Raw genomic sequence first — 24,202 nt, forward strand, 5'->3', positions numbered from 1 at the left:
CCACAATAAAAACAAGACCAGCCTGTACTTATGGAAAAGTACTGGCTATTTCAACATTTAGATTACAGTAAAAGAACGCGAAAGCTAAATATTTTCAATTTCTCTTTATTTTAAACAATTCGGTTCATTTTAAACATTTCTCTTTCGAGCAGCGAGCTATAGAAAATATGACCAAATCCATTGCGCGTTATGCTAAAGGAGAATTAGTGCCAATCAATCAGTATTTATTCTTCATACTCGAAACTATAAGTGCGATTCGTCTTGTAGTTTTTCACAATTAATTGTTCTAAATGCAACATTAATCTCATGGGAATCCTCAATCAGCACGCCCTTTTACTAGTCAGAGATTGCAAAATAAATACTACTTCACTCTCATGAAGGTTTCCTAATACCACACACTGTGGCTTTGGAAGGAAATGCAAGCATTTGTAGTTATATTCCAATGATATCTAAGAGATACTGGTTGTCATTGACATAGTATCATAACTATAACTATAACTACTGTTCCTGTGTAGATGTGAGAGTCCTTCTTTCAGCGACATTCACACATGGTTGCTGCCCAATGTGATTTAAGTGAACTACTCTTGCTCATCGAGCCTCAAAAGCATCTCAACCGAGCTTGAAAGCAGTGGATAGTATGGTGGTAAGTAATCTGTGTGAAAGACAGACTGACAAAAGTGTAATGGAGGCTGGGAAATTCCCCAAATAGCCATAAAAAGGATCAGCAGGTATAAAAGATTAAAAGATTGATTACATTGATTGATACAATCTAAAACCGAATGGAAAACAAGGCAGAGATGTGTCTAAGGTGTGTAGGTACAAAATGTGCTGTGAATGAATTTGATTGCCCAAGATCAGCTGGCAAGTGACACACTGGAGTCAGTGACTGACTGACTGGCACGTCCTCAAGTCTGGGATTCACAATCTTACATCAACTGTGGAACCTGTTATACTTTCTGAGAGGACGTTTTTAATTTCCCAGCATTAGTAGGAGCAAACCCTACTTAATACTGGTGATCTTGGTACCTATGCAAATACATAGTGGTATGCAAATTTAAATGAGTTTCACCATATCTGCATTTTTAGATTACAGGAACAATGTAAAAATGAAAAATGTAATTTGCTCACCTTATTGTGAATGTTTATCCTACTGTACAGCTCATGGTCTCAGCTGCAGAACCAATGATGTGTTTGAAATTTTTTGTTCAAATGAACTGTGAAACCCTAGAGAGTATGTAAATCAATAAAACCCTGAGTACACAACACAAGTTACATTTTACGCTGCAGTTTCATTACTGTGTCATGTTTAAAATAAACAAATGGGATGTTTTGCTATCTTGAAAAAAAATTGTTAGTGCCGTTTGTACTTCTCAGTATGGTGTTAAACACCAATTTTGACGTATCTATTCATATCAAACATATATTTGCTTAACAATAGATAAACTTTAGATTATTAGACATATAAAAGATAAATTAACTGAACAAAACTCTAGGCGAAATATACAGATAAATAGACAGATAAACATAAAAAGTAAAGTATCCATCTAATCATTCTGATCAAATACCAACAGCACAATAACCTTAAATGTCAAAATAAATTCCAGTAATAGTTAGATGGAACGTGTGATGGATGGCTGTGTGTGGTATTTGAGCCATTTTACATATTCAGCCTACATGCAGGTACTCCTCTGATTAGTCCACAAAACCAGATAATTGTGGTCTAAACCAAGATTTACATGTTTACATTTACAGAGCCTGTAGACCTCGAGTTGGTTGAAACTGAGTACATATTTGAAAACTTATTTTTAAGCCTGGTTATGATTGGGTTGAGTTTTTCTGTGATTGAACTGGGTGCAAGTTTTGTTTGTGTGCATGACATTTGTAACACAAAAATAAAAAAACAAGCACAATTATCTTAGTTGAGTTTAATTTCACAAGTGTAATGTCACAATCATAAATTCTCCTGTTTTCTGTTAAAAAGTTGAGTTTTCAACACTGTGACCTCTAGGGTGAATGCAAAATACAACTACAAATGAGAAAACGGTTGCAATGGGTGCCAAATAATTTTGCTCTGTGTGTAGATGACTTGCCCCAATGCTCAGTGTACTATTTCTTTTTATCATTATGTCTTCTGTGCTTATGTGTTTTTGTGTCATAGCTGAAATTAGGGAAAATTAGAGACCTACACTTGTTTCTGATTGGACAGGAATTGGACAGGAACCGATCATGTATTTGTAGCACTGATTTATTTTAACTTTTTTGTTGTTGGTGTACACTTTGTGTCAAGTTTTTTTTCATGCCTCATTGAAGCTTCGTTAGGTTTTAAGATCAGATCGGCCATAACACGACTTCTCATGTAGCATGTTCAGTAATTGAGTCTATTTTAAAGTGATCCGATGACATAATAATAATCATAATAACATTATAATGACTGACCCGATACTACCTGTGTCATGTTGGTTTCAGATGTATTTCACCAATTCAAATGCAGTATCGAGGGTTTGTCCAGCAGATGTCGCCCTGTAAAGCTGTAAACTCTCTTCATGTGTTCATATTTATTTATAATGGTTCAGAAAGCTTTTCTTTTCCATCACTAGTTTTTTTAGGAGACTCGACCGAACTGACTTCTGCGCTGTGGCCGAAGTTGGTATCTTAGCGAAACGCACCCGCGAAGTGTGCGTTCGATAATGTCTCCCGGTTCAGCGCTTTTTGATTTGTTTGAAATTCTCAATGCCTAAACATTTTATAAATGTCTCGTTAAAGGAGATAATCGAAGATCTTTGTGATATCCATTTTATTTTTTTAAAAGACTATAACATTTTATAGGCGTAGTGAGTTTTTAATGCAAATTACGAACACACGGTGATTGACCCCGCCCTCCCGGGAGCTGCATCCTGGTCACTCCAACATACAAACGTACTTCCCGTTACGCCATTTTCGATTGATCGTCGAGAGGAAGAAACCGGCGAGAGAAGCGCGGTTAGATCGACTCGTGAATCGCAACAACCACGGTAGATATTATATTAATCTGAATAGTTGTTTACATTGAGAGTTTGTATTTGACAAGATTGCTAGTATCGCCACATTTACTTAATTTCCATTGTTGTTTTTGTGGTTGTTAATTTGAATGCTGCTGCCTAACAGTAGGCCTCAGGATGGCGACAGCCATTTTAGCTATCGCTAGCGTTAAATAGCTAACAAGGTTAGTCTTTATTAGCATCAAAATACAGTTAATGTCACGTGAAATGATACTTGTATGTAACTTTAAAGCTGACACAAAGGTACCGGGTTTGGACTAAGTGAGTAAAATGTATGCGCAATATTAATTTGCGGGTTAGCATTGTCTACCATGCTTAACGTTCTTAAGCTAACATTAGCATTTAATGAGAGCCCGATAGAAAGTAGGCCAAACCTGGTTTGCACTTCCTAACATTTGCAATTGAGAATTGTGCGTAAATGTAGTTTCTGGATGCATTACATTTTCACGTAACGTAAAGGTAAAGCGGAATATAGGCGTTCTCATGAGGCTTTGTTCGAGAAAGCTTTTAGGCGTAACTGGCAATCAGGAAACTGGCGCACGTCCGCCATAGGATCACTGTTTGGTGGATGAGTACTACAAAATACTCGTTTTCTTCAGTGAGATATGGTTACAAAATATAAATACCGACAGCCTCACGTGAAATTGGCATTAAGCGTGAACCTTGTTGTGGATTCAATGTTAGATGGTAGCTGTGACCAGTCTTTATCAATAGGTGGCAATATTTAGAAGAAATGTTACACAAAGGTGTAAACATACTACTTCCAGCATCTTTTCAAAGGACAAGTCACTTCTTGATTTTTAGACTCTCTGCTGCATTAGTAACCAATTTTCTATATCTGTTTTTCAGACTCAGTCATGCATCGTGACTGTCCTCTTGACTGCAAAGTCTATGTTGGAAATTTGGGAAACAATGGAAACAAAACAGAGCTAGAGAGGGCATTTGGCTACTATGGACCTCTCCGCAGTGTTTGGGTGGCCAGAAACCCACCAGGCTTTGCTTTTGTAGAATTTGAAGATCCCAGAGATGCAACAGATGCAGTACGTGAGCTTGATGGAAGGTACGTGGTGATTCGTTTTTTGTACACATTGGACAAAATAAGGGGAAAAGAGATCAGTCTGAAAGTAACTCATGCATGTCTGTCTGTTCTCTAGAACTTTGTGTGGTTGCCGGGTCCGCGTAGAGCTGTCCAATGGCGAAAAACGCAGTCGCACCCGAGGCGCACCCCCTTCGTGGAGCAGACGTCCTCGAGATGACTACAGGCGTCGCAGCCCACCACCCAGACGAAGGTGACCTACATACTTTTGTTGCTGTTTGACAGTGGCCAGTAGAGCCAAACGTTTTATCTGTCTTGTGCTATAATCTTGCTTGTGACTTATTGATTCCACTCTCCACAGAATATTTTATTTTAATGCTTACATTTTGTGAGTCTAGGCATTTCTACTGTTTATCTCTTTTGATGATTATACATTTGTCTTCAGTCTCTATGACTTGCAGTTTCATCTTCATTGTCACTTATGGAGGGATCCGCACAGATAGACATTCAAAACCAAATGAAATGTGACGTGGAAATGCAACCTTTAAACCTGGTAGTGTAGTTAGGCCTAAAATCTGGCCTGCACGATTGTGTACGTTTGCTGTACACTTTCAAGTTTCTACATTTTAACTGCTTAGTAGTGGTGACTTATATCAGTAAAATAAGGCTAGCTAATTCGTATGTCAAAAGTGTAATTTGTTTTGGGGGGAAGTAAGTACCAAATGTAATGCACTCTTTTCTTTTTCTTTGAGGATGCTTTTTATTTTTCATCTTTATTAATAAGAATGAACCCGTTGCAGAGCCACCACCATGCCTCTTCTCACCACCCTCAGAGTCAATCAACTAGTCCTCTTTCAGCATCATGTGACTGCTGACCATCGTGCCCCAATCAGCTTGGCTGGTGCTGTCACATGACCCAGGCATGGCCAGTCGTCAGGTTGCACCAGCCCATTGGTTCCTCAGCATGCCGTTCTCAACCTCCTCCTCCTTCAACCTTAACCCAAACGGCAGCGACCCACTTCACATTCCCGACCAATCAGCGTATTACGTTCCCAAATGTCTACAACCTACCAGCAGCAGCCTTCGGCTAACCAATTAAAGCAGGAAAAAAGCCACAGCCAGCCCCCATCTGCCTGCCACCTAATCAGCTTGCAGCATCTGGCCAGTCCCATTCAGCCAATTCTACCTACCCGACCGACAGTCTGCCTCCCTTTCGTCATATCTAGCTTGTTGAAAACCAAAAATACTAGTAAGTTTTCCTGCTTCATTCAGTACACTGCTGATTACAGTTTGAAAGTGAAGAGACAGCTGGGTTGAAAAGGTTGTTCTTTTTATTATTTGAGTTATGAGTTTGTCATTTTGTCCTCCACCTTTACTGTAATTCGTTTTTTTCAAAAGGGTGTGTGGTCCAACATCAAATGTCTGGAACTTCACATTTCCAGAGATTTCGATTGTAGATAATCATCTGGTATGTACTGGGGCTCTTAGCAGAATTATGAAGTCACACAAATCACCCCCCACTGAATATCAAATCTCGTTTTATGCTGTACGGTTGGTTTTAGCGGATCTTATTGGACTTTGTTAGTAGCCCCCATTCCCTTATGTTCTCCCTTGAAGTGCAGTGGACTAGTTTTTATACAGGTGGTGGCATCTGTGTGTGTCTTTTATTCCAACACCAGGGCCAATCCACAGCGCAGTGATAGATGAACTGCTCTTTGATTTTTCTGAGGCTCGCTTATCAGGAAAAAATCCCCTTTTTAATTGTAGTGTTCATCCTACTAAATATAAACACTGGAATATACTTCATATTGGTAACTATTTAGAGAATGAGGTGGTATTGTGGAGCAGGTGAGAGCACTTGCCATCTTTATGTATTAGGTCCATTGCCAATAACCAATTTTCTTATTGAGATATTGTTTTCTGGAAAAGGTTTTTTTATTTCCATTTTCAGTTATTGATATAGACAGAGGGCTGTTGAAGGTGGCCCATTAAGAAAAGGTTTAAGATTGCATGGAGCTCTACCGGGGGTGGAAATGCATCAGTCTTTGTTCTTAACACTTTTTGTATTTTTCCTGCGCAGATCGCCACGAAGGAGGAGCTTCAGTCGCAGCCGTAGCAGGTAAATCCACTTTTACACTTTTAGGATAAATTATAAGAACACAACAAAAATGAAAATGGTATCTTGTTATCTTCATAAATCACTATCATGAAATAGTAAATAATACTGAAAAACGCATAACTCTAGTATAGTTCATGCACTGAACATCCAGTATGTCCTTTCTAGTATTAAAAAAAAGCCTGAGACTGTTTACTCAGTGGGATGGTTTGGTGTTTGCAGGTCTTTCTCCAGAGACAGGAGGAGGGAGAGGTCCCTCTCCAGGGACAGGAACCACAAACCTTCGAGATCCTTCTCTCGATCAAGGAGGTACTTATATGCCCGTAAACTGTTTCACAATAATTTCCGTTTTTTGTTCTGAGAGAGATTTGATAACATGATGTGAAATGTAGTTACAGGTAGGATTCAGTTATATAATACCACCTCATACTTGATGTGTTTTGGCTGCCTATACTTAAAGCTTAATAGCATTTCTGATAATTTTGCAGAAGCAGTTTTAATATACATCTTTTCTTCTTCTTCCCACAGTCGCTCCAGGTCTAATGACAGAAAATAGAGGAATGTCTTACGTGTAAAGGGAGCTGAAGATGAACGGTTGTATAGGCTTTGCCGTTTCATATAATGGACTTCAACGTGGCCGTGTGGCCATTTTTGAGTTGGGTTTTTTAAGCAATCAAACGTTTTAGTGTCCCTCCCCTTTTTCTTATGTTATTTTCAAATACGTTAAGCTGGGTGTGTGCAGGAATGATGCCTCACCTCAGTCCTGTCCTCCCTGTCCTGAAAGAGTTGTACCACCCAGCATTCCAGGTCACTCTAGTTAATCTCTTAGGAGCTTTGTTTTTTGTCAGTGAATGTACTGTGTAGTTTGACATGTAGTGTAAGTAGTTACGCATTCATTGTGTAAATGCCAGCATTTTTTTAAAGGAACGTTTGGGATGTTATGTAGTGAAGTCCCTCCATTCAGCTGTTTGTAAAGCCAACCTATTTTCAATTTGCTACTTTCTTCATACTGTTTCCATCTGTTAATGGTTGGTCATTTGTAACAAAGAAACCCTCACGTCAAGATGCAAAAACAATGGCATTGGTGTGAAAATAAGGTGTAATGAAAACAAATCTTTTTCTTTTTTTTTTTGTCTCTGATGTTTTCCATTTTCTTTTGTTTGATACTATGTGAACTGGTCTCTCAAATAAAAAGAATGGTTGGTGGGAAAAATCTGTGATGTTGTTTTGTGTCTTCCTTACAGAGATTACTACAATACTTTGTCCTTACATACCCAATTTATTTCCCACAAGAGGGCAGCAGGACTACTACTGGTCCGGGTGTCCTTGATTAATGAACTCACTTCCACACTAATCCACTTTTCTTATTTTCAACTTGCTGTTTACTCTTGCTGTAAGCCCCGTTTGTTTTTGTTTTTTTGTTTGTTTTGTTTTTTTGGTTGTGTAGCGCTGTGTTTGCTTTTTCTCTTGCCAGTGTACAAATGATAACTTGCATTTAATGTATTAATCTTGTTTGTGGTACTGTTCAAATTGTGCCTTGACTGACGGTCTAACATGATTCAGTTTATTATGAGGTTATAGGTTGTGATGGTTATAATCAAAATGTTAAGGGTCAAAAAGTTTAGATGTATAATTGTATTTGTATGCACATTTTTAAAGTGAGTTATATATATTGAGATTAGTGGTAGTTATCATAGTGCACATGCTGTGAAATACATACAGCCTAAAGATTTGGTTAAATCCAGGGCGTGAATTATTTTATATTAATAATTTAAGAACGTTAAATGGAAATAACGTGCAGATGAAGTATTGATGCAGTTATTTGTGAGTTGTCTCATTTGTCACATATCCTACTGCAGGAAACCGTGGAGACAAAAAAGAAAAGGACCTGCCGGGTTCATGCCCTCGTCTGTCCCACAAACATCCTTCCTCTCCTGACATACATGATGTCCGGTACGAGGTGGTTACCTAATGCGGTTGACTGAGAGTTTAACCCTTTAGAGATGAGAGATGAGTCCGTAACAGCGACGTTTGTGTGTGTGGTGCTTGTCAACTCACCTCCGTGGTTAAGTGGTTAACTAGTTCAGTGAGGACAGAGTGAGACACGACCTGTTAAACCGCTGCTCGCTCTGCTGCTGCTGTCCCACCACGTCACACCACGTCACACCCCGACAGGCCCACGTGCGTTCACGCTCACAGTCCACGTGAACCGGCACCAGACGGGGACACGGCGCTCTCAAATCTGCGCGCGCTTTTCCACGTGTTACTTAAGCCGATGTGACGTCACAGAGGCGATGACTCATGGAATCCAGTGAGACGGGCCTCGCGCTCCAGGAACCCGTGGGATTCCTCTGAGAAACGCACATAGATCCACCCAGGGTTATGTAAAGGAACCAAGATATGTAAAGGAACCCAGATATGTAAAGAACCTAGATATGTAAAGAACCTAGATATGTAAAGAACCTAGATATGTAAAGAACCTAGATATGTAAAGGAACCTAGATATGTAAAGGAACCCAGATATGTAAAGGAACCAAGATATGTAAAGGAACCAAGATATGTAAAGGAACCAAGATATGTAAAGGAACCTAGATATGTAAAGAACCTAGATATGTAAAGGAACCTAGATATGTAAAGGAACCCAGATATGTAAAGGAACCTAGATATGTAAAGAACCTAGATATGTAAAGGAACCTAGATATGTAAAGAACCTAGATATGTAAAGGAACCTAGATATGTAAAGAACCTAGATATGTAAAGGAACCAAGATATGTAAAGGAACCCAGATATGTAAAGGAACCAAGATATGTAAAGGAACCTAGATATGTAAAGAACCTAGATATGTAAAGGAACCAAGATATGTAAAGGAACCTAGATATGTAAAGGAACCCAGATATGTAAAGGAACCAAGATATGTAAAGGAACCAAGATATGTAAAGGAACCTAGATATGTAAAGGAACCCAGATATGTAAAGGAACCAAGATATGTAAAGGAACCAAGATATGTAAAGGAACCCAGATATGTAAAGGAACCTAGATATGTAAAGGAACCAAGATATGTAAAGGAACCTAGATATGTAAAGGAACCCAGATATGTAAAGGAACCAAGATATGTAAAGGAACCAAGATATGTAAAGGAACCCAGATATGTAAAGGAACCAAGATATGTAAAGGAACCCAGATATGTAAAGGAACCAAGATATGTAAAGGAACCCAGATATGTAAAGGAACCCAGATATGTAAAGAAACCCAGATATGTAAAGGAACCCAGATATGTAAAGGAACCCAGATATGTAAAGGAACCAAGATATGTAAAGGAACCCAGATATGTAAAGGAACCTAGATATGTAAAGGAACCCAGATATGTAAAGGAACCAAGATATGTAAAGGAAACCAAGATATGTAAGGAACCTAGATATGTAAAGGAACCCAGATATGTAAAGGAACCTAGATATGTAAAGGAACCCAGATATGTAAAGGAACCCAGATATGTAAAGGAACCTAGATATGTAAAGGAACCCAGATATGTAAAGGAACCCAGATATGTAAAGGAACCAAGATACATAAAGGAACCAAGATACGTAAAGGAACAAAGATATGTAAAGGAACCTAGATATGTAAAGGAACCCAGATATGTAAAGGAACCAAGATATGTAAAGGAACCCAGATATGTAAAGGAACCTAGATATGTAAAGGAACCCAGATATGTAAAGGAACCAAGATATGTAAAGGAACCCAGATATGTAAAGGAACCCAGATATGTAAAGGAACCAAGATATGTAAAGGAACCCAGATATGTAAAGGAACCTAGATATGTAAAGGAACCCACATATGTCCACCCAGGGTGAACAACAAATAAATACACATATTTTCCTAATTTTACTTTGAAAATCTTCAGCACTTCTGCACCACGTCCCCTTTTTAGAAACGTTCTCTGGACAATCGGGATCATTTTGGGGTTAACTGCTTTTTGTGTCTCTTTTGACAAAGAAACATTCCCAGGAGCTAAGAACAGAGTAAAAGCATCGAGTATTGCAGCAGCCATGGTTAGACGACGTCTTCTGGTAAACTGTCAGTGATATTTTTCTCCATTTTCTGATGCTCTGCAGACTAAATAATAAAAGCAATAGTGTGACATTTTGGGTTAATATATTTGACTGGTTACTGTTTTCATATTTGTCTCTTGAGGCTACAGTCAGCAGCTTTTTAGTTTAACTTAGCATAAAAACTGCAGCACAGTGAAGCTTACTTTGTACGAATACAGTATCTACCTATCAGCTCCTATAATTCACACCTCATATCATGTTGGTACAAAACCAAAGTGTAAAAAGTTGTTGTTGCATTTGGAGTTTTTGTGCCACATGTTGTCTTGGCAGGGGATCTGTAACTTCGTTCTTTTATGGTTTCCAGACAACCTCACATTAAGAAAAACAGATGATAACAGATAAAGCAGATAAAAAATCAGCCCTGTGTTAAAACAGTGTGTTTTTTGGTAGATACAAAACAGGAAGTCCACTTTGTGTCAATATGAAAGTTTTGTCAGACAGAGCTCTGCCATGAAAAGTTATTTTACAAAATGTTCATGGTAGCAATTAATTTATAATTTGTTGCAAGATTCAAGAGATAAACATAATCAAAACATAACAATATGCTGGAAAGTGCTACACATCGTCTCCCATTTGTCATAATTCATGTACAATGAATAAACAGTCATAATGAGAACTGTGCCTTTTCTGAATTTAGTCTTTCTGTAAAATGGATAACATGTTCAGTATTGATTTCTAGGACTATGTAAAGGGAAATTAATACACCTCTATTATTTATACAAAAACATATGTTTAATATATTTCAATAAACACATTTTCATTTACACTGTACACTGGCTGCATTTATACATCAGGACTCATGAGTGTTAACAAGCTGATATGGCTGTAAAGCTTATATAACCATAGCTGTGGGTAATAAAGCTATAAAGACCTTCTTGATGGTTGATTGTTGGTTGTTGGATTGATGGTTAACTAAGAGGCCACGCTTCAGTTTGCCTCATTTGGCAGCATTTCTCAGAGTGGATGCAGAACAAAAGCCTGAACAGGATGAAGCACATAATGAATATGAATATTTGAGATATTTGATGAGGCTCACAAACACTCTGCACCATGCAGCTGCCTCGCAGCTGAGAGGTAAAAAAGCGCCTACTCAGCTGTAAAAATGCAAGGCCTCTTGCTGTAATCACACAGCTGCTGCTTGCTCACAAATAGTATGGACTCTTTGTATGTTTATATGTTGTTTGGACTTTATTAACTTCATTACAAATCAAAGTATTGTAGATGTGCTCATCGTAAACAGCGTCCACGCCTGAGTGTGTTCTCTTGTTTCCTGTCAGTCTTCGACTCACAAAAGACTCACTGTGCTATCAGGTCGGTTGAGCCTCACTGTCTCCTGCAGTCGTGGCTCCTGTTGTTGACGTGCTGAGAACTAGGCTGAAGGGCAGAGTGATGGCGTTGGGAGGCATGAGGAGTTGTCTCTTGGCTGACTTGTTGCTGAGGTAAACAAAGCTGCCCCAACAACAACAGTAGGTGGGACAGACGTTTCAGTACAATATGTCCCAGTGTGGAATGACAGGGTTTGTTACAGGAACTCGTAGCATCTGCACGCTGGAGTTATTACAAATCCAGAGAGTTGGATTACAGCATTGATAGCAGGTAACTGAGAAAACTACAGGATAGTCCAAATTTGATCAGAAGTCACAGATCTGTTAGTGAGAGAAGTGTATCTGGTAAATCTTATTGGATCTAATTGCCCCAGTGCTCTGAGAATATTATGAAAATATAATAATTTATAACCATCATTTATCAAAATGAGAAGAGTCACAATCAGTGTCAAATCATTATTATTATTATTATTGTTATTATTTATTATTGTTATTATAGTGTAGAATGTGGCTGATGTTGCTAAAACGTTGCTTAACTGTAAATACACATACAACCTCAAATTCTTCACTGAAGTTGATGTTTTGAGTATCAGTGTTTTTCTGTGGGCATAAATCTGAGTGAGATACTGATAAAAAAAAAAAAATCTGTATGGTAAAAAAACAGGTGAGAATGTGACCTTCATAAATAAAGTTTATGAACTTAATGTACAAAAATACATCTGTGGCGTTTCTGCTTTAACTTCAGTAATAGTAGTGAATACTTCTCAGTCACTGCTGTGATCTAAAACACAGAAACTGAACTTGTGTCTGGGAGGAGGTAAACAAGATGATCAGCAGGCTCCCTGCAGCGCAGTCCCCACACCGTCCTCTGACATGCGCACTGTGAGGCAGACGGGTGCCGTGCCGGACCGTCCCGAGCTGGAATTTTTCCCCCCGACACATCTTTCACGTGTGCTCATGTGTTTACCGGGCGAAATCCACGTGTTGGAGCGAGCAGTCCCCGCCCCTGCACGGGAGCTCAGGGTCCCCGCCCACCGCACTTGAGAAAAGTTGAGTCCCGGTCCGAGTGTGAGGGAGCGCTCGTAGAAATAAGTGTTTCACAGCAGGTTTCAGAGAGGGAGGACTGAATACGTCGGCCTGGGGCAGATTAGACCCCAGAGACAACAGGGAGGAAGATTTCAAAAGAAGCATTATCACTGGATCCGACTTCAGTCTGCTCAACATGTAAGTAAAGACAGTACAGTAGAAGTCATGTGTGTGTGTGTGTGTGTGTGTGTGTGTGTGTGCAGTCATTCAGTCTGCTCAACATGTAAGTAAAGACAGTACAGTAGAAGTCGTGTGTGTGTGTGTGTGTGTGTGTGTGTGTGTGTGTGTGTGTGTGTGTGCAGTCATTCAGTCTGCTCAACATGTAAGTAGTGTGTGTGTGTGTGTGTGTGTGTGTGTGTGTGTGTGCTGCTACATTTGTATTTTCTCTTTTAAAATGACTTTACTTCTCTAAGTCTCTCTCCGTCCTGGTGATTTGAACGTTTCACTTTATAATTTAAGTCTTAATTTAAATCAGACTCAGTCACTACAGTCCTGAGTGTTATTAAGAAGGAGGGTGACGAGCTGCAGACAGACAGACAGACAGACAGACAGTTTGTCTCACTCTGCTCTCACGTGGACCAGTGGAGTAAAGTGGGCAGGCTCCCTGCTCCTCCCTGCTCCTCTACTCTGCTCCTCCCTGCTCCTCTACTCTGCTCCCTGCTCCTCTACTCTGCTCCCTGCTCCTCTACTCTGCTCCTCCCTGCTCCTCTACTCTGCTCCCTGCTCCTCTACTCTGCTCCCTGCTCCTCCCTGCTCCTCTACTCTGCTCCCTGCTCCTCCCTGCTCCTCTACTCTGCTCCTCTGCTCCTCCCTGCTCCTCCCTGCTCCTCACACTGCGGCTGTTTGCGGTGCCGGTACCTCGGCCTCTCACGCATGACTCGCTCTCCCGCCACAGACTTGAATCAGCCCTCCCCGCCCCGCCCCGCCTGGCACGGTGCCCCTATGACGTCAATGCAGCGCTCCCCCCCCCCCCCCCCCAACATCTCCCTCAACTGTGAAACCAGGACAGAGACAGAGAAGGACCTATTCACTGCAAATCACAACAAGCCACCTGACTGTAGCAGGGTCAGCCCCACAGTTATGTAACAGCAGGTGTGGAAAGAAGCAGCGTTTAATCGTGACCCCCCCCCCAGGTGAAATGATGTTAAAATCTAATTAAACAATTAACAGGACAGATCTCTGAATAACTAGAGACTCAACTCCTTCATCCAGTCATACTTTATTCTTACGTCTTATTTGTATTAATTTCAGTTCAATAGTCCAAAAATAAAACAGATGAATGAAATGTTTTCGGTATGTTGTAATAATTTACACGTTATGGGTAATCTTTGGGAAATCTGGGTGTGTTAGGAGTTGCCAATGAGTGAACCCGTCTGTCCTCTCCAAAGTGATGTGTCAGATGACAGCTGTTTACTGTGTGTATCCAACAAATGAACAGGGTTGATTCAGGAGGAGGCAGTTTACTGTGTCTCTGATTGCTCATGTGGTTGGTTCATATCGTACATCATGTACATCTGCTTGATCTGATTGTCGACAGGGCTGCTTCCCTGCATCCTGTATGAACCCATCATACAGAGTAAAACCGGATCAGTTTATCCACTCTGATAAAAGTATCTATTAAATCAGCGACAGCAAACTCCATTATTACTCTAATTAAACTGACCTCTCCTACAGAGCTTTAGCTGGGTAACTGGGGGCTGGGACCCGTCTCTGTTGACTGGTCCCTGAAATGTGAATCCTGGGAATCCTGCCCAGCCCTTCCTGGATGTCTGTAATGACTTATTATTCTCCTGAGACGCAGCTGATTCCTTCCTGTACTTCGTACATGGCACTGCAGTGTTTGTTTGTAGTTTGTATGCGAGCGTGGTGCATCCTGAAAGCACTGCTTTGATCATTAGATTTATAAATCCATCATCGTCTCTGATCTTTATTAATCAGATCCCTTCTCAATCTGTGGCTCTGTGTGCCAGTGTTTGAGCTGACTGTCTGTGGACGGTCTGACGCTGCCTCTTAGTGGTGACTTTGTGTGTCTGCAGTCTTCAGGCCTCTGCTGGAAACTTGTCCATACATGTCTGTGTGAGATTATGTCTAGGCATGTACCAATGATTCACCATACACTGTCTTATATAAAGAGCTCCCCAGTGACACCAGTCTGAGATGCTTTGTTCACTGAGGGAGCTTGAACTGGTGAGGATAATGGTAAGCCCAAATCCTACTTTAAATATAGTAACAGTAAGGTGTTCAACATGAGGTGGATCTTTTATCGTGACTGTTCTCCTGATGTTAGATTGAGCATGCGACTTTTATCTGTGCTAAATTGTGTCTGAGGACTACAGCTGCAACAATGATTTGATTAATTCACTGGGTGATAGAAAATTTATTGTTAGTGAGAATTTCTATTCTTTGTTGGTCACATGATCATGAATTCAACATGCTGGGGGAGTTTAAATTTTTTTTTTCTGTATTTTCTGGTTTAATATGGACGATGAATTGATAAATCAAGGGCATATTTGGCAGGTTAATCAGTGAGACAGCCTACTCACTCATCTGAAGTGTCATCATCTTTGTCTCAGCAGCTTTCCAAACTAACCAGTAGTCATTTCTCTGTTTCCTGCAGTGCAGAACAATGACTTCTCACAACCGAATCCTGAGCGTCCTGAAGAACGGTCCTGCTCGACGAAACCTGTTCGGCCCTGTCGACAGAGAGCAGCTGCAGGTAGAGTACCAGACTGCCCTGCGGAAAGACCTGGAGGAGGCTTCACAGCGCTGGGGCTTCGACTTCATCTTGGATAAACCGCTGGCAAGCAGCGATTATCAGTGGGAGGGGATCCCAGGAGCCACGGTTCCACTGCTCTACAGATCCTGTGTGCTTGATGCGGCAGGAGGTCAGAGGAAAGAAAATGCCACTCTTAAGGAAGGAAGGGTGGAGCCACCACAGAGTGACAAGGAGAACATCCCACATACTCCAGAAAGGTGTGCACGACATCTGAGGAGCCTGGAGAAAACACCCGAGCGAGGAGAAAACACAGGAGTAAAGAGGAAGCAGACTAACATTACAGGTACATATTTAAACAGTCTGACTTTAAGTGAGTTGTAAATGCACGAGAATGTGCATGAGCTGACTCGCCTCTTCTTTATCCCAATAGATTTCTATCAGGCCAAAAGAAGAGTAGTTTGGATGCCACGCAAATCTGGCGAGTGATGTCCTGTGCAGTTTACTGCAAAGGTGCCAATATTCCCAGAGAAACACACAGTGACAGTACTACGCTCAGGAATACGACGCTCTGCACAGACTCTGCCCAGTCACTCAGCAGGAGGTCTCGTACTCATCGTGAATCATCTGACAACAGAGACCTCGCCTACACCTACCTCCTTCAAGTTTAATTAGGGTACTGTATTCACTCGGAGGGGGTTGGTGTTTTTCCCAGTGGTAAGAAGGGCACATTTGAGCAGAGAAGATTAATGCTAATCTCTTGAATCAGTGGATTTACACTCATTTGGAAGGAGGGGATGCCAAAGTGTTGACTGACATTTCCTGCTGAACGTTCCACAGACATGAAAATGTCTCCACGTTGTACCTCTTGCAGTATGGACATAAAATGGACAAACACATTACTGTTCACTCTTGAAACAGATCTCAGAGTTTAAGAAGTGAGAATGGATGAAGCCCTTTGGCTCCTTTATTCACAATCACTACTGTTTTCTACAGTGATTTTTCTATATGTGTATTTTTAAGGCTAGGAGGCATTTTTACAAGCACTTCCTGTGCAAAGTGTATTATACCTTATTTATCCAGCTGCACAATCATGTCCTTTCTACCATCATTTATTCATAGGAAAATGCTTGATGCGCTCTTGTTGCTTTGCTTAGATTTTGACCGACAGAAGTGCCGTCATGTCCTCTTCCATCTACTGACGATTTTAAAAGCAGATCTCCAGAAGTGCCCTGACACGTAAACAACCCCTGTAACTGTAATTTACGTTTTTAGAACACTAAGAACACTTATACAGAGATTTATTTGGATATATATCAGATATTTATTGATAAGAGTTTAATTCAGCACTGTTAAGTAGCATGATCCTATAATCAGTTTCAGTATTGCACATACATCTGATAGGTGGTGTATCCAGAGCACCCAGCATCAAGAGCCTTTATGGTATTTGTTTCGGTATTTGATACTCCATAAAGGAAAATCAGAAGAAAGGCTTCTCCGAAGCAAACCTTCTAAGCTAAAGCTATGTGCTGTATTCTTTTCTATTTTTAAGCAATAAAACTTCTATTTTTAGTGCAATTAAACAGACAATGTGTTTGTTGTCTGCCTCAAAACTAATAGTATAGTTTTTCGTGACACTTATTTATGTCTATGTTGGCAAACCTTGCTGCTGTGGGTAATCTGAATGGGTGTCAAACAGCGTCACTGTAATTAGTGATTATACTGTTAATCCTTCCAGACAGACAGTTTTTAAAAGTTCATCGTTGCCAATACAAACTGCATTACCCCAAATCAATGCACTTCTGTTCCTAGATGCTTGTGCACACGTCCTATGTATTGTTTTATGTTAAAAGCTACAAATGAAAAGATCTATCCTTATTTATTGAGAAATACTGTATCTTCTGTTATGTTTATAGAGTTTTCCTCTAATTATTATGAGAATTCCAAATTACAATAAAATGTTTAAATGAAATTTGCTGTGGTTGTTTGGTTTTATTGTCGTCTTTGCTGTGTTTTGTTGTTTTGCTAAGCTCTATCAAATGTGGGCTACCTGTGGCAACGTGGCACAGACTGGTGTCTTTGGTTCATTCTTGGCTGATGTAGCCGTGCTGTGACCGAGATCTAGCAAACAACAAGAACCATCATTCAACAGTAGTTCTTCTGGGATGGAGTAGCAATAATTATTTTAATAGCAGAAGTAAACATTTACATTTACATTTAGTCATTTGGCAGCTGCTTTTAACCAAAGCAAGTGAGATACAAGGCAAAAGCAGGGTGAGCATAAGGAGGTCTGGTGGTGGAGGTCAAATGTTGTCATTTGAAAACTGAGGCAGACCTATAATATGGAGAGAAACAGTAAAACAAACAGCCACCAGCATTCAGGACGACACAGAAGACTGACTAAGATAAATCATTAGGCAAATTAGGTTAAAACTAAGATTCACGTTTACCACTGGAGTTCCATCCAGCAGCAAATGATAAATGATAATGAACAGATGAACTAGATCTGGAAACTTCCACTGCTGTCCTTGAGTGCCTGTATTTGTTTTTTTCTGTCACAGCCACAGATGAAGGCTTCATTTGTCTCTTTGAAACTGATTTCAGGTTTGCTTTTGAGACGGTGATGAAAGCTTGTTTTCATCTCCGTTTGGTGGGTATCCCTCCACACACACACACACACACACACACACACACACACACACACACACACACACACACACACACACACAAGAGACTTCTGAAGTTGGGTGCGTCCCACTTTGAGTAGCCCGGAGTATCTCAAACAGTCCTCTGTTGTTGTGACACCATACTTTTTCTTCCTTTGTGATGAGCAGCAAAAGCAAATTAAGAGAGTGAATCACTGCTCAGACAGACACTGTGTAGTTTGGCAGCACATCAGTGCAGCCGAACATCGGCAAACATTGGGTCTGTGTGTTTGTTTTGAGGATTTAGGGGATGAAGGCCCCAGAGCCAGCTCTGCCACAGGCCCTGCTGTGTTCCCTCCTCCCTCCCTGTGTCTCTTCTGCTTTCAGCAGCACAGAGGTACCTGCACGCCTGCGCTGAGCTCTCCCATCCCCCCGCCCATTTCCCTCCATCATCTGTCCCCTAGCTCCCACATCCATTATAGGGCAGGACAGCTAGAATTTGCATTTAGACTGAAAGAGAGAGGTGGAGAGCGGGAGAGAGAGAGAGAGAGTGCAACGGAGGGAGGAGGAGGCAGCATATGATACAAAGGAGAGGAGAGAGGAATAGATCAGAGCGTTAGAGAGAGGGAGTGGGAGGCTGCCGATATCGATGGCATTAACAATGGAGCATTAGGATCCAGAGAGGTGATAGCCAGCCAGACAACGGCTGAGGGTAAAGATATTTGACGAGGAGGAGGGTGGGGGGGGGGGTCCTCCTCTGTGAGCACAAGGGGAGGAGGAGGGAGGAGGAGGAGGAGGAGGAGGATGGGCCTTGAACACAGACTTGCAATGGCACTGCAAAAATTGGATTAAAGCAGTATGGTAACGTTTCTAATTTAATTTATTGCTGTGCTGCTTGTGTCTCATCCTCATGTGTTCGCATCCACGCTTGTTGACATCCATCGGCCGTCTCTCATGTCACACTGTGTCTCCTGCTGAGGGAGGAAGGCACAGGCATACTCTATCCTCCTGTTTTTTGTGCTATAGACATCTGCCATCTCCATCTCCTCATCACATTCCTGCTTCTCTCCCAACCTCCAGTGGCCTTCATTCATCGCAGCACATCACCTTGTGTGCTTTTAAGGAGATAACATTAGGTTAGAGCGTCAGCACAGCCATCGCTCTCTACTGCTCGGTTGTTTTTATCTGTTTTCACACATCGCTGGACGCTGCATCCCCTCAGCCATCGCTTAGCTACTGCATAATCGCCTCACTTTCTTTGATAAGATCACGAAATGATTAACCACCGGGGGCTGCAGTCATATGTTTTCCTTTCCATAACAATGTGTTTGTAACCTACTATGTTAAAAACAAGAAACAATGCCTGTTTCGCTTTGGTCTGGCTGAATTATAATAACACGAGGAGCCTGTGCTCATTCTACACAGTCACGCAAATAGAATACAAATAAATCCTTGCACCATCCCGTCTAGAGAATTAGAGCAGCAGCATGAAATGTTTGGTGTCATGTGTCTGCCTGAGCTCATGTTAGCAGGGTCTGATTACAGTGTTTGGACGTCAGGCAGAGTCATTAACAACCCCACCATCTGCCAAACCTCACAGATAAATACAGCACTGATCAAGGAATCCCCTGGTGGATCAATGAGATGTCAGGACAGGGCTCATGGTTTATTAGGACTTGGAGAACAGACATTTAGGTGATGCCAGAATGAGACAGAAAGACCCAGAACAAATGCAGATTTACATCATTTCATATTAGCTACACCGTAACTGTGACATTATCATTGTTTTAAATGTCTCCCGCTGAGCGATTCAGCCTTCTGTATGGTTTCATAATGCATTTTCAGAAGAAAGATGTTCTAAGTCAACTTTCGGGGGCTGTGACATCATGCATCATCTAATTAATGCATGATGACCTGTCTGTGTTGTCAGTGACTCACAGACAGGGCAGAAAGTAACTGACTGCTCTCATTTAAGAAGTGCTTATTTGATATGATTCTATTTTGGTGTGAGCAGATATTAGTTCAACTATGTATCATAAAGTCTGCACATTTCTAATGATAGAAGCAGTTTCTCTTTAATAACTAACTGTAATTTGTAGTTGTAGTGACTCCCTGACTCCACCCCTGACTACCTCCTATTGCTCTCTCCCCCTATCAGCTGGACAAGAGCGAGGTGGCAACTCTAGGCCTACCCCCCACCACCAGCCATGGAGGCTCTGACAGCAACATCAGTACCGACGGAGCAGGGGCAGCATCTGGGGTCACGGCAGGGGGGGCTGAGGGTTCAGGGGCAGGTGAGCCGCAGCGGACACGTGCCGCTCTGGAGCACCTGCAGCAGAAGATACTGAAGGTCACCGAGCAGATCCGTGTAGAGCAGGAGGCCCGAGACGACAATGTCGCAGAGTACCTGAAGTTGGCCCACAACGCAGACAAACAGCAGGCGTCCAGGATCAAGCAGGTGTTTGAGAAGAAGAACCAGAAGTCGGCACAGACCATTGCACACTTGCACAAGAAGCTGGAGCACTATCACAAGAAGCTAAAAGAGATAGAACAAGTAAGAGAGAAAGTGTGTGTCTGGACATGTGATGTTTTTGTATTGCTGTTTCTGTAGTGTGACTGTTTGGAATAATTATCTCATGACTAACTCATGCAAGTGTTTCTATATTTGTGAGGGAGGTTGTGTGCAAATATAGAGTGGTGATTCTCATAACCTAACACTTACTTAAACCGATGCGTCATCCTGTGTCTCACCTAATTCTCTACAGGACCTGCTTTCCTCATCTATCTTCCAGTTCTGTCCCTTAATCCTAATCACCTCTCTCCTACCTTTGAGATCCTCCACTTCTCTGCTTCCTCATTTCTCTTCCCTCTCTACAGAATGGGCCGGCCCGGCAGCCTAAGGATGTCCTGCGGGACATGCAGCAGGGATTAAAAGATGTGGGGGCCAATGTTCGTGCTGGGATAAGTGGCTTTGGAGGTGGAGTAGTCGAAGGGGTCAAAGGGGGTGTATCTGCCCTCACTCACACAGCTGTGGTGTCCAAACCGAGAGAGTTTGCCAGTCTTATCAGGAACAAATTTGGCAGCGCAGATAACATTGCTCACCTAAAGGACACACTTGAGGACGGAGTTGGGGGCCACTCTGAAGACGCCCCCACGCCTCGCGCGCTGAGCGGAAGCGCCACTCTGGTCTCCAGCCCAAAGTACGGCAGTGACGACGAGTGCTCCAGTGCTACGTCTGGCTCGGGAGCAGGCAGTAATTCTGGTGGGGCTGGAGGGGGAGGGATGTTAGGGCCAACTATGGGGAGTCCCAGACTGGACGGGCACCACCATCATCACCATCACATGCACAGCTCTTGGGACTCTTTACTTGAGGGCCTGCAGGAGATCAAGGCCAGTCAGGCACACATGGAGGATGCCATCGAGGACATGAAAGGCCAGCTGCAGAGCGACTACTCCTACATGACACAGTGCCTGCAAGAAGAGAGATACAGGTAGAGATTGCAAAAATTCAGCGAGAAGATGTTAAGGCCTCATGGTTTAGACATAAATCTTTAAAAGAAAGTCACATTTTTTAAAGTTGTCTCAGTTATTCTTTTTAGAAGGACCATAGCTTTCTTACTGAAACAACAGTAAATCAATTTTTTGGGGACTATTTTCTGTGATTTGCCTTGCATTCTCAGGTACGAGCGTCTTGAAGAGCAGCTGAATGACTTAACCGAGCTGCACCAGAACGAGATGACCAACCTTAAACAGGAACTTGCCAGCATGGAGGAAAAAGTGGCCTACCAGTCATACGAGAGAGCGCGAGACATTCAGGTAAAAATCTTCCACTTAACTTTGGACATTAAAGCAAATTTTAAACTGCAGACTGAAAAGCGGCATATCACTGCAGTTTGACAGCTTCGTGCCTGTTCCACCTCTGACCACATCCTGCATCACCGGTGGTACAGTGGTATGGTTAGACGTTTGTAGCCGTCCTGAAAGTGATGCTTACACCTGCAGAAAGATGAGAAATGAAACCACAGAAGATCAGCAAAAACAATGATGTCGTGTAGACTGTGTTAGGTTTTCTGTACAAAGAGCAAGTCATTACTAATTACTGTTAGTTAGTTTGTGAGATGATCTCTAGTGGATCACAGGAAGAAATCAGCTGACTTTGCTGAGTTTGAGGTGGACAGATGGATTGAAAAATCATCTCACATGTTTCACATGTTTCACACTGATATTTAGTGATGTTTATTTTACATCAAACCAGTGAGAAGAGCACAGAAAAGGGATAAAATCTCACAGGTCAAACCCGAGAAACTCTGGCTGATCACTCTTGTGGGAACCCCTCTCCCACTGCAACAATAAGTTTTGAAAACATGGGTTTTCAACCTAGAAAATAATGGCATTGTAAAACTATGTGTGGTTTTGTGCATGCAGGAGGCCGTGGAGTCATGCCTGACCCGCATCACCAAGCTGGAGCTGCAGCAGCAACAGCAGCAGGTTGTGCAGCTGGAGGGAGTGGAGAACGCCAACGCTCGAGCTCTGCTCGGCAAACTCATCAACGTCATCCTGGCGCTCATGGCCGTGCTGCTGGTCTTCGTCTCCACTCTGGCCAACTTCATCACCCCGCTGATGAAGACCCGAGCCCGGGTGGGCGCCACCGTCCTGCTGGCCTTGCTGCTGTTCATCCTGTGGAAGCAGTGGGACTTTGTGGAGCTGTGGCTGCTGCCCAGCTGAGCTCCCTGAGAGAGACCCCAGAGGGGAACAGAGCAGAGAGTCACAAGCTGGTTTCAACTCAGTCAACAGCACCAAAGGATTCAGACCCTGAAATCGAATGCGACCCGCTGCTTGTGTTCCCGTTGAGTGTAAACTGGGAGTGTGTGAGGACAACACATGGCACTTTGTATTGGCATGCTTTGGACTGGACGGAGGCCGGCCTACAGAGTGTGTTTAGAGATGTTTACAGAGAAAAAAGACAAAAGGCATCACTCATCTCGCCTCGATCTGTTGGTGTTGATGACCAATCATTGATTGCATTGCTGTCACCAAAAACTGCGTTTCCTGCAACACATCTTTGGATCGTCTTTTCTAATTATTCATGGTAAATGAATTACAAAGACAAAAGCAACTTGCAATGAGTGTAAAATGCTGATCAAGTTCGCTGTAACCTTCATGTTGAAGCTATAGTATATCTGAGAGGAAAAGGTTTTTTCATGAATGTCATGTGTTCATGCATGTCCTCAAATGTGCACTGAGATGCATCTAGCTGGCATGAGTTAACTTTTCATTAATGACTAAATGAATCTAAAATAACTACTGTTTTGTTGTCAGAATTACAAATGCAGATACAGTATGTTATATCTCAGATCAGTGTTATCCCTGGTTTGTTTCACATCCTCTTCTGGTGTTGATGCTTTTTGATGCATTTCTTTCTTTTTGTCCTTTTCTTGACATTGAAGGAACTATGTTTAAAAAAAAGCTGATATCTGCTCAAATTCTGCAAAAATAATTCTGATATGTAAAATCTGTTCAATCCATTAATGCTCTCTCACAACCACTATTGTAAAACTGCTATTACCCAGTGTCAAATGAACTGGCATGTCAAACTGTATCAAAGTTTATATCCAGTTTGCAAAAAATACTTATTGCTGTTTTATTAAACAATGTAAGAAATAAATGATTTCATATATTAGGCTGATCTTGGATAAATCCTTTTCATCATTTACTGAGACTGAAACTTTTGCAAACAGAGAAACAATTCACATTATTTAAGATTTAGAAGTAATGATATTGCTTTTATCAGGTTTTACAAATGGCCTTATTAATAGTTACTAAAATATTTACTAAAGCTTTATGTTTTATAAACTATTGATAAGAGCAAAGCCCATTAACTAATAGGAACATCTGGCTTTTGAAACAGGGCTGCAGTGGATAAAGAGCCACAATCTATTCATTAGCAACTCATTAAGCATTTATTAATGGTTATTAATGCAAACATATAAACCTGCAGCACTGCCAAATGAGGATAAACGTTAATCACAATGACTATTAATGTCACATAAATAATTTATTTAAAATTGTTGATGCCAAGATGAATGTGGTCCTGAAACATTTTGACTTGATATTAATGATAATTAATAAAATAACTT

General features: G+C 41.5%; 3 protein-coding genes across 6 annotated transcripts; all 3 read left to right on the plus strand.

The window, feature by feature from the left end:
• Positions 1-2,907: 2,907 nt before the first annotated feature.
• On the plus strand, positions 2,908-7,405 carry srsf3b (serine and arginine rich splicing factor 3b). 3 transcript variants are annotated; one of them, XR_003298068.1, is made up of 6 exons: positions 2,908-3,011; positions 3,888-4,098; positions 4,193-4,327; positions 4,875-5,323; positions 6,155-6,193; positions 6,413-6,499. XR_003298068.1 is itself a non-coding variant. In XM_026349198.1 (6 exons), the coding sequence occupies exons 2-6, from the start codon at positions 3,896-3,898 to the stop codon at positions 6,744-6,746; spliced, it is 492 nt and encodes a 163-aa protein (XP_026204983.1). In that variant the 5' UTR covers positions 2,908-3,011; positions 3,888-3,895; the 3' UTR covers positions 6,747-7,405. The 3 variants fall into 3 exon arrangements, 2 of the variants coding, with proteins under 2 accessions (XP_026204983.1, XP_026204984.1); XM_026349198.1 differs by lacking the exon at positions 4,875-5,323 and adding an exon at positions 6,719-7,405; XM_026349199.1 differs by lacking the exons at positions 6,155-6,193; positions 6,413-6,499 and having other exon boundaries at positions 4,875-6,073.
• Positions 7,406-12,665: 5,260 nt separating this feature from the next.
• On the plus strand, positions 12,666-17,392 carry cdkn1a (cyclin-dependent kinase inhibitor 1A). Of its 2 annotated transcripts, none has more exons than XM_026350056.1 (3): positions 12,666-12,845; positions 15,325-15,766; positions 15,854-17,392. In XM_026350056.1, exons 2-3 carry the CDS (start codon positions 15,334-15,336, stop codon positions 15,907-15,909), a joined length of 489 nt encoding a protein of 162 aa, XP_026205841.1. In that variant the 5' UTR covers positions 12,666-12,845; positions 15,325-15,333; the 3' UTR covers positions 15,910-17,392. The 2 variants fall into 2 exon arrangements, with proteins under 2 accessions (XP_026205841.1, XP_026205840.1); XM_026350055.1 differs by lacking the exon at positions 12,666-12,845 and adding an exon at positions 13,746-14,906.
• Positions 17,393-18,885: 1,493 nt separating this feature from the next.
• Positions 18,886-23,725, plus strand: tmcc2 (transmembrane and coiled-coil domain family 2). The gene is made up of 5 exons (XM_026348329.1): positions 18,886-18,926; positions 20,224-20,619; positions 20,943-21,556; positions 21,746-21,881; positions 22,491-23,725. Exons 1-5 carry the CDS (start codon positions 18,924-18,926, stop codon positions 22,788-22,790), a joined length of 1,449 nt encoding a protein of 482 aa, XP_026204114.1. The 5' UTR covers positions 18,886-18,923; the 3' UTR covers positions 22,791-23,725.
• Positions 23,726-24,202: the final 477 nt, after the last annotated feature.

Source organism: Anabas testudineus, chromosome 5, assembly GCF_900324465.2.
Source record: "Anabas testudineus chromosome 5, fAnaTes1.2, whole genome shotgun sequence".
Lineage (NCBI taxonomy): Eukaryota > Metazoa > Chordata > Actinopteri > Anabantiformes > Anabantidae > Anabas > Anabas testudineus.

Coding starts and splice junctions, on each gene's coding strand:
- srsf3b (XM_026349198.1), top strand. CDS start 3,896: ATGCATCGTGACTGTCCTCTTGACTGCAAAGTCTATGTTGGAAATTTG. Junction 4,099..4,192: donor GTACGTGAGCTTGATGGAAG/GTACGTGGTGAT, acceptor TCTGTTCTCTAG/AACTTTGTGTGGTTGCCGGG. Junction 4,328..6,154: donor AGCCCACCACCCAGACGAAG/GTGACCTACATA, acceptor TTTCCTGCGCAG/ATCGCCACGAAGGAGGAGCT.
- cdkn1a (XM_026350055.1), top strand. CDS start 14,865: ATGCTTTGTTCACTGAGGGAGCTTGAACTGGTGAGGATAATG. Junction 14,907..15,324: donor TTGAACTGGTGAGGATAATG/GTAAGCCCAAAT, acceptor TGTTTCCTGCAG/TGCAGAACAATGACTTCTCA. Junction 15,767..15,853: donor GAAGCAGACTAACATTACAG/GTACATATTTAA, acceptor TTATCCCAATAG/ATTTCTATCAGGCCAAAAGA.
- tmcc2 (XM_026348329.1), top strand. Junction 20,620..20,942: donor AGCTAAAAGAGATAGAACAA/GTAAGAGAGAAA, acceptor CCCTCTCTACAG/AATGGGCCGGCCCGGCAGCC. Junction 21,882..22,490: donor AGAGAGCGCGAGACATTCAG/GTAAAAATCTTC, acceptor TTGTGCATGCAG/GAGGCCGTGGAGTCATGCCT.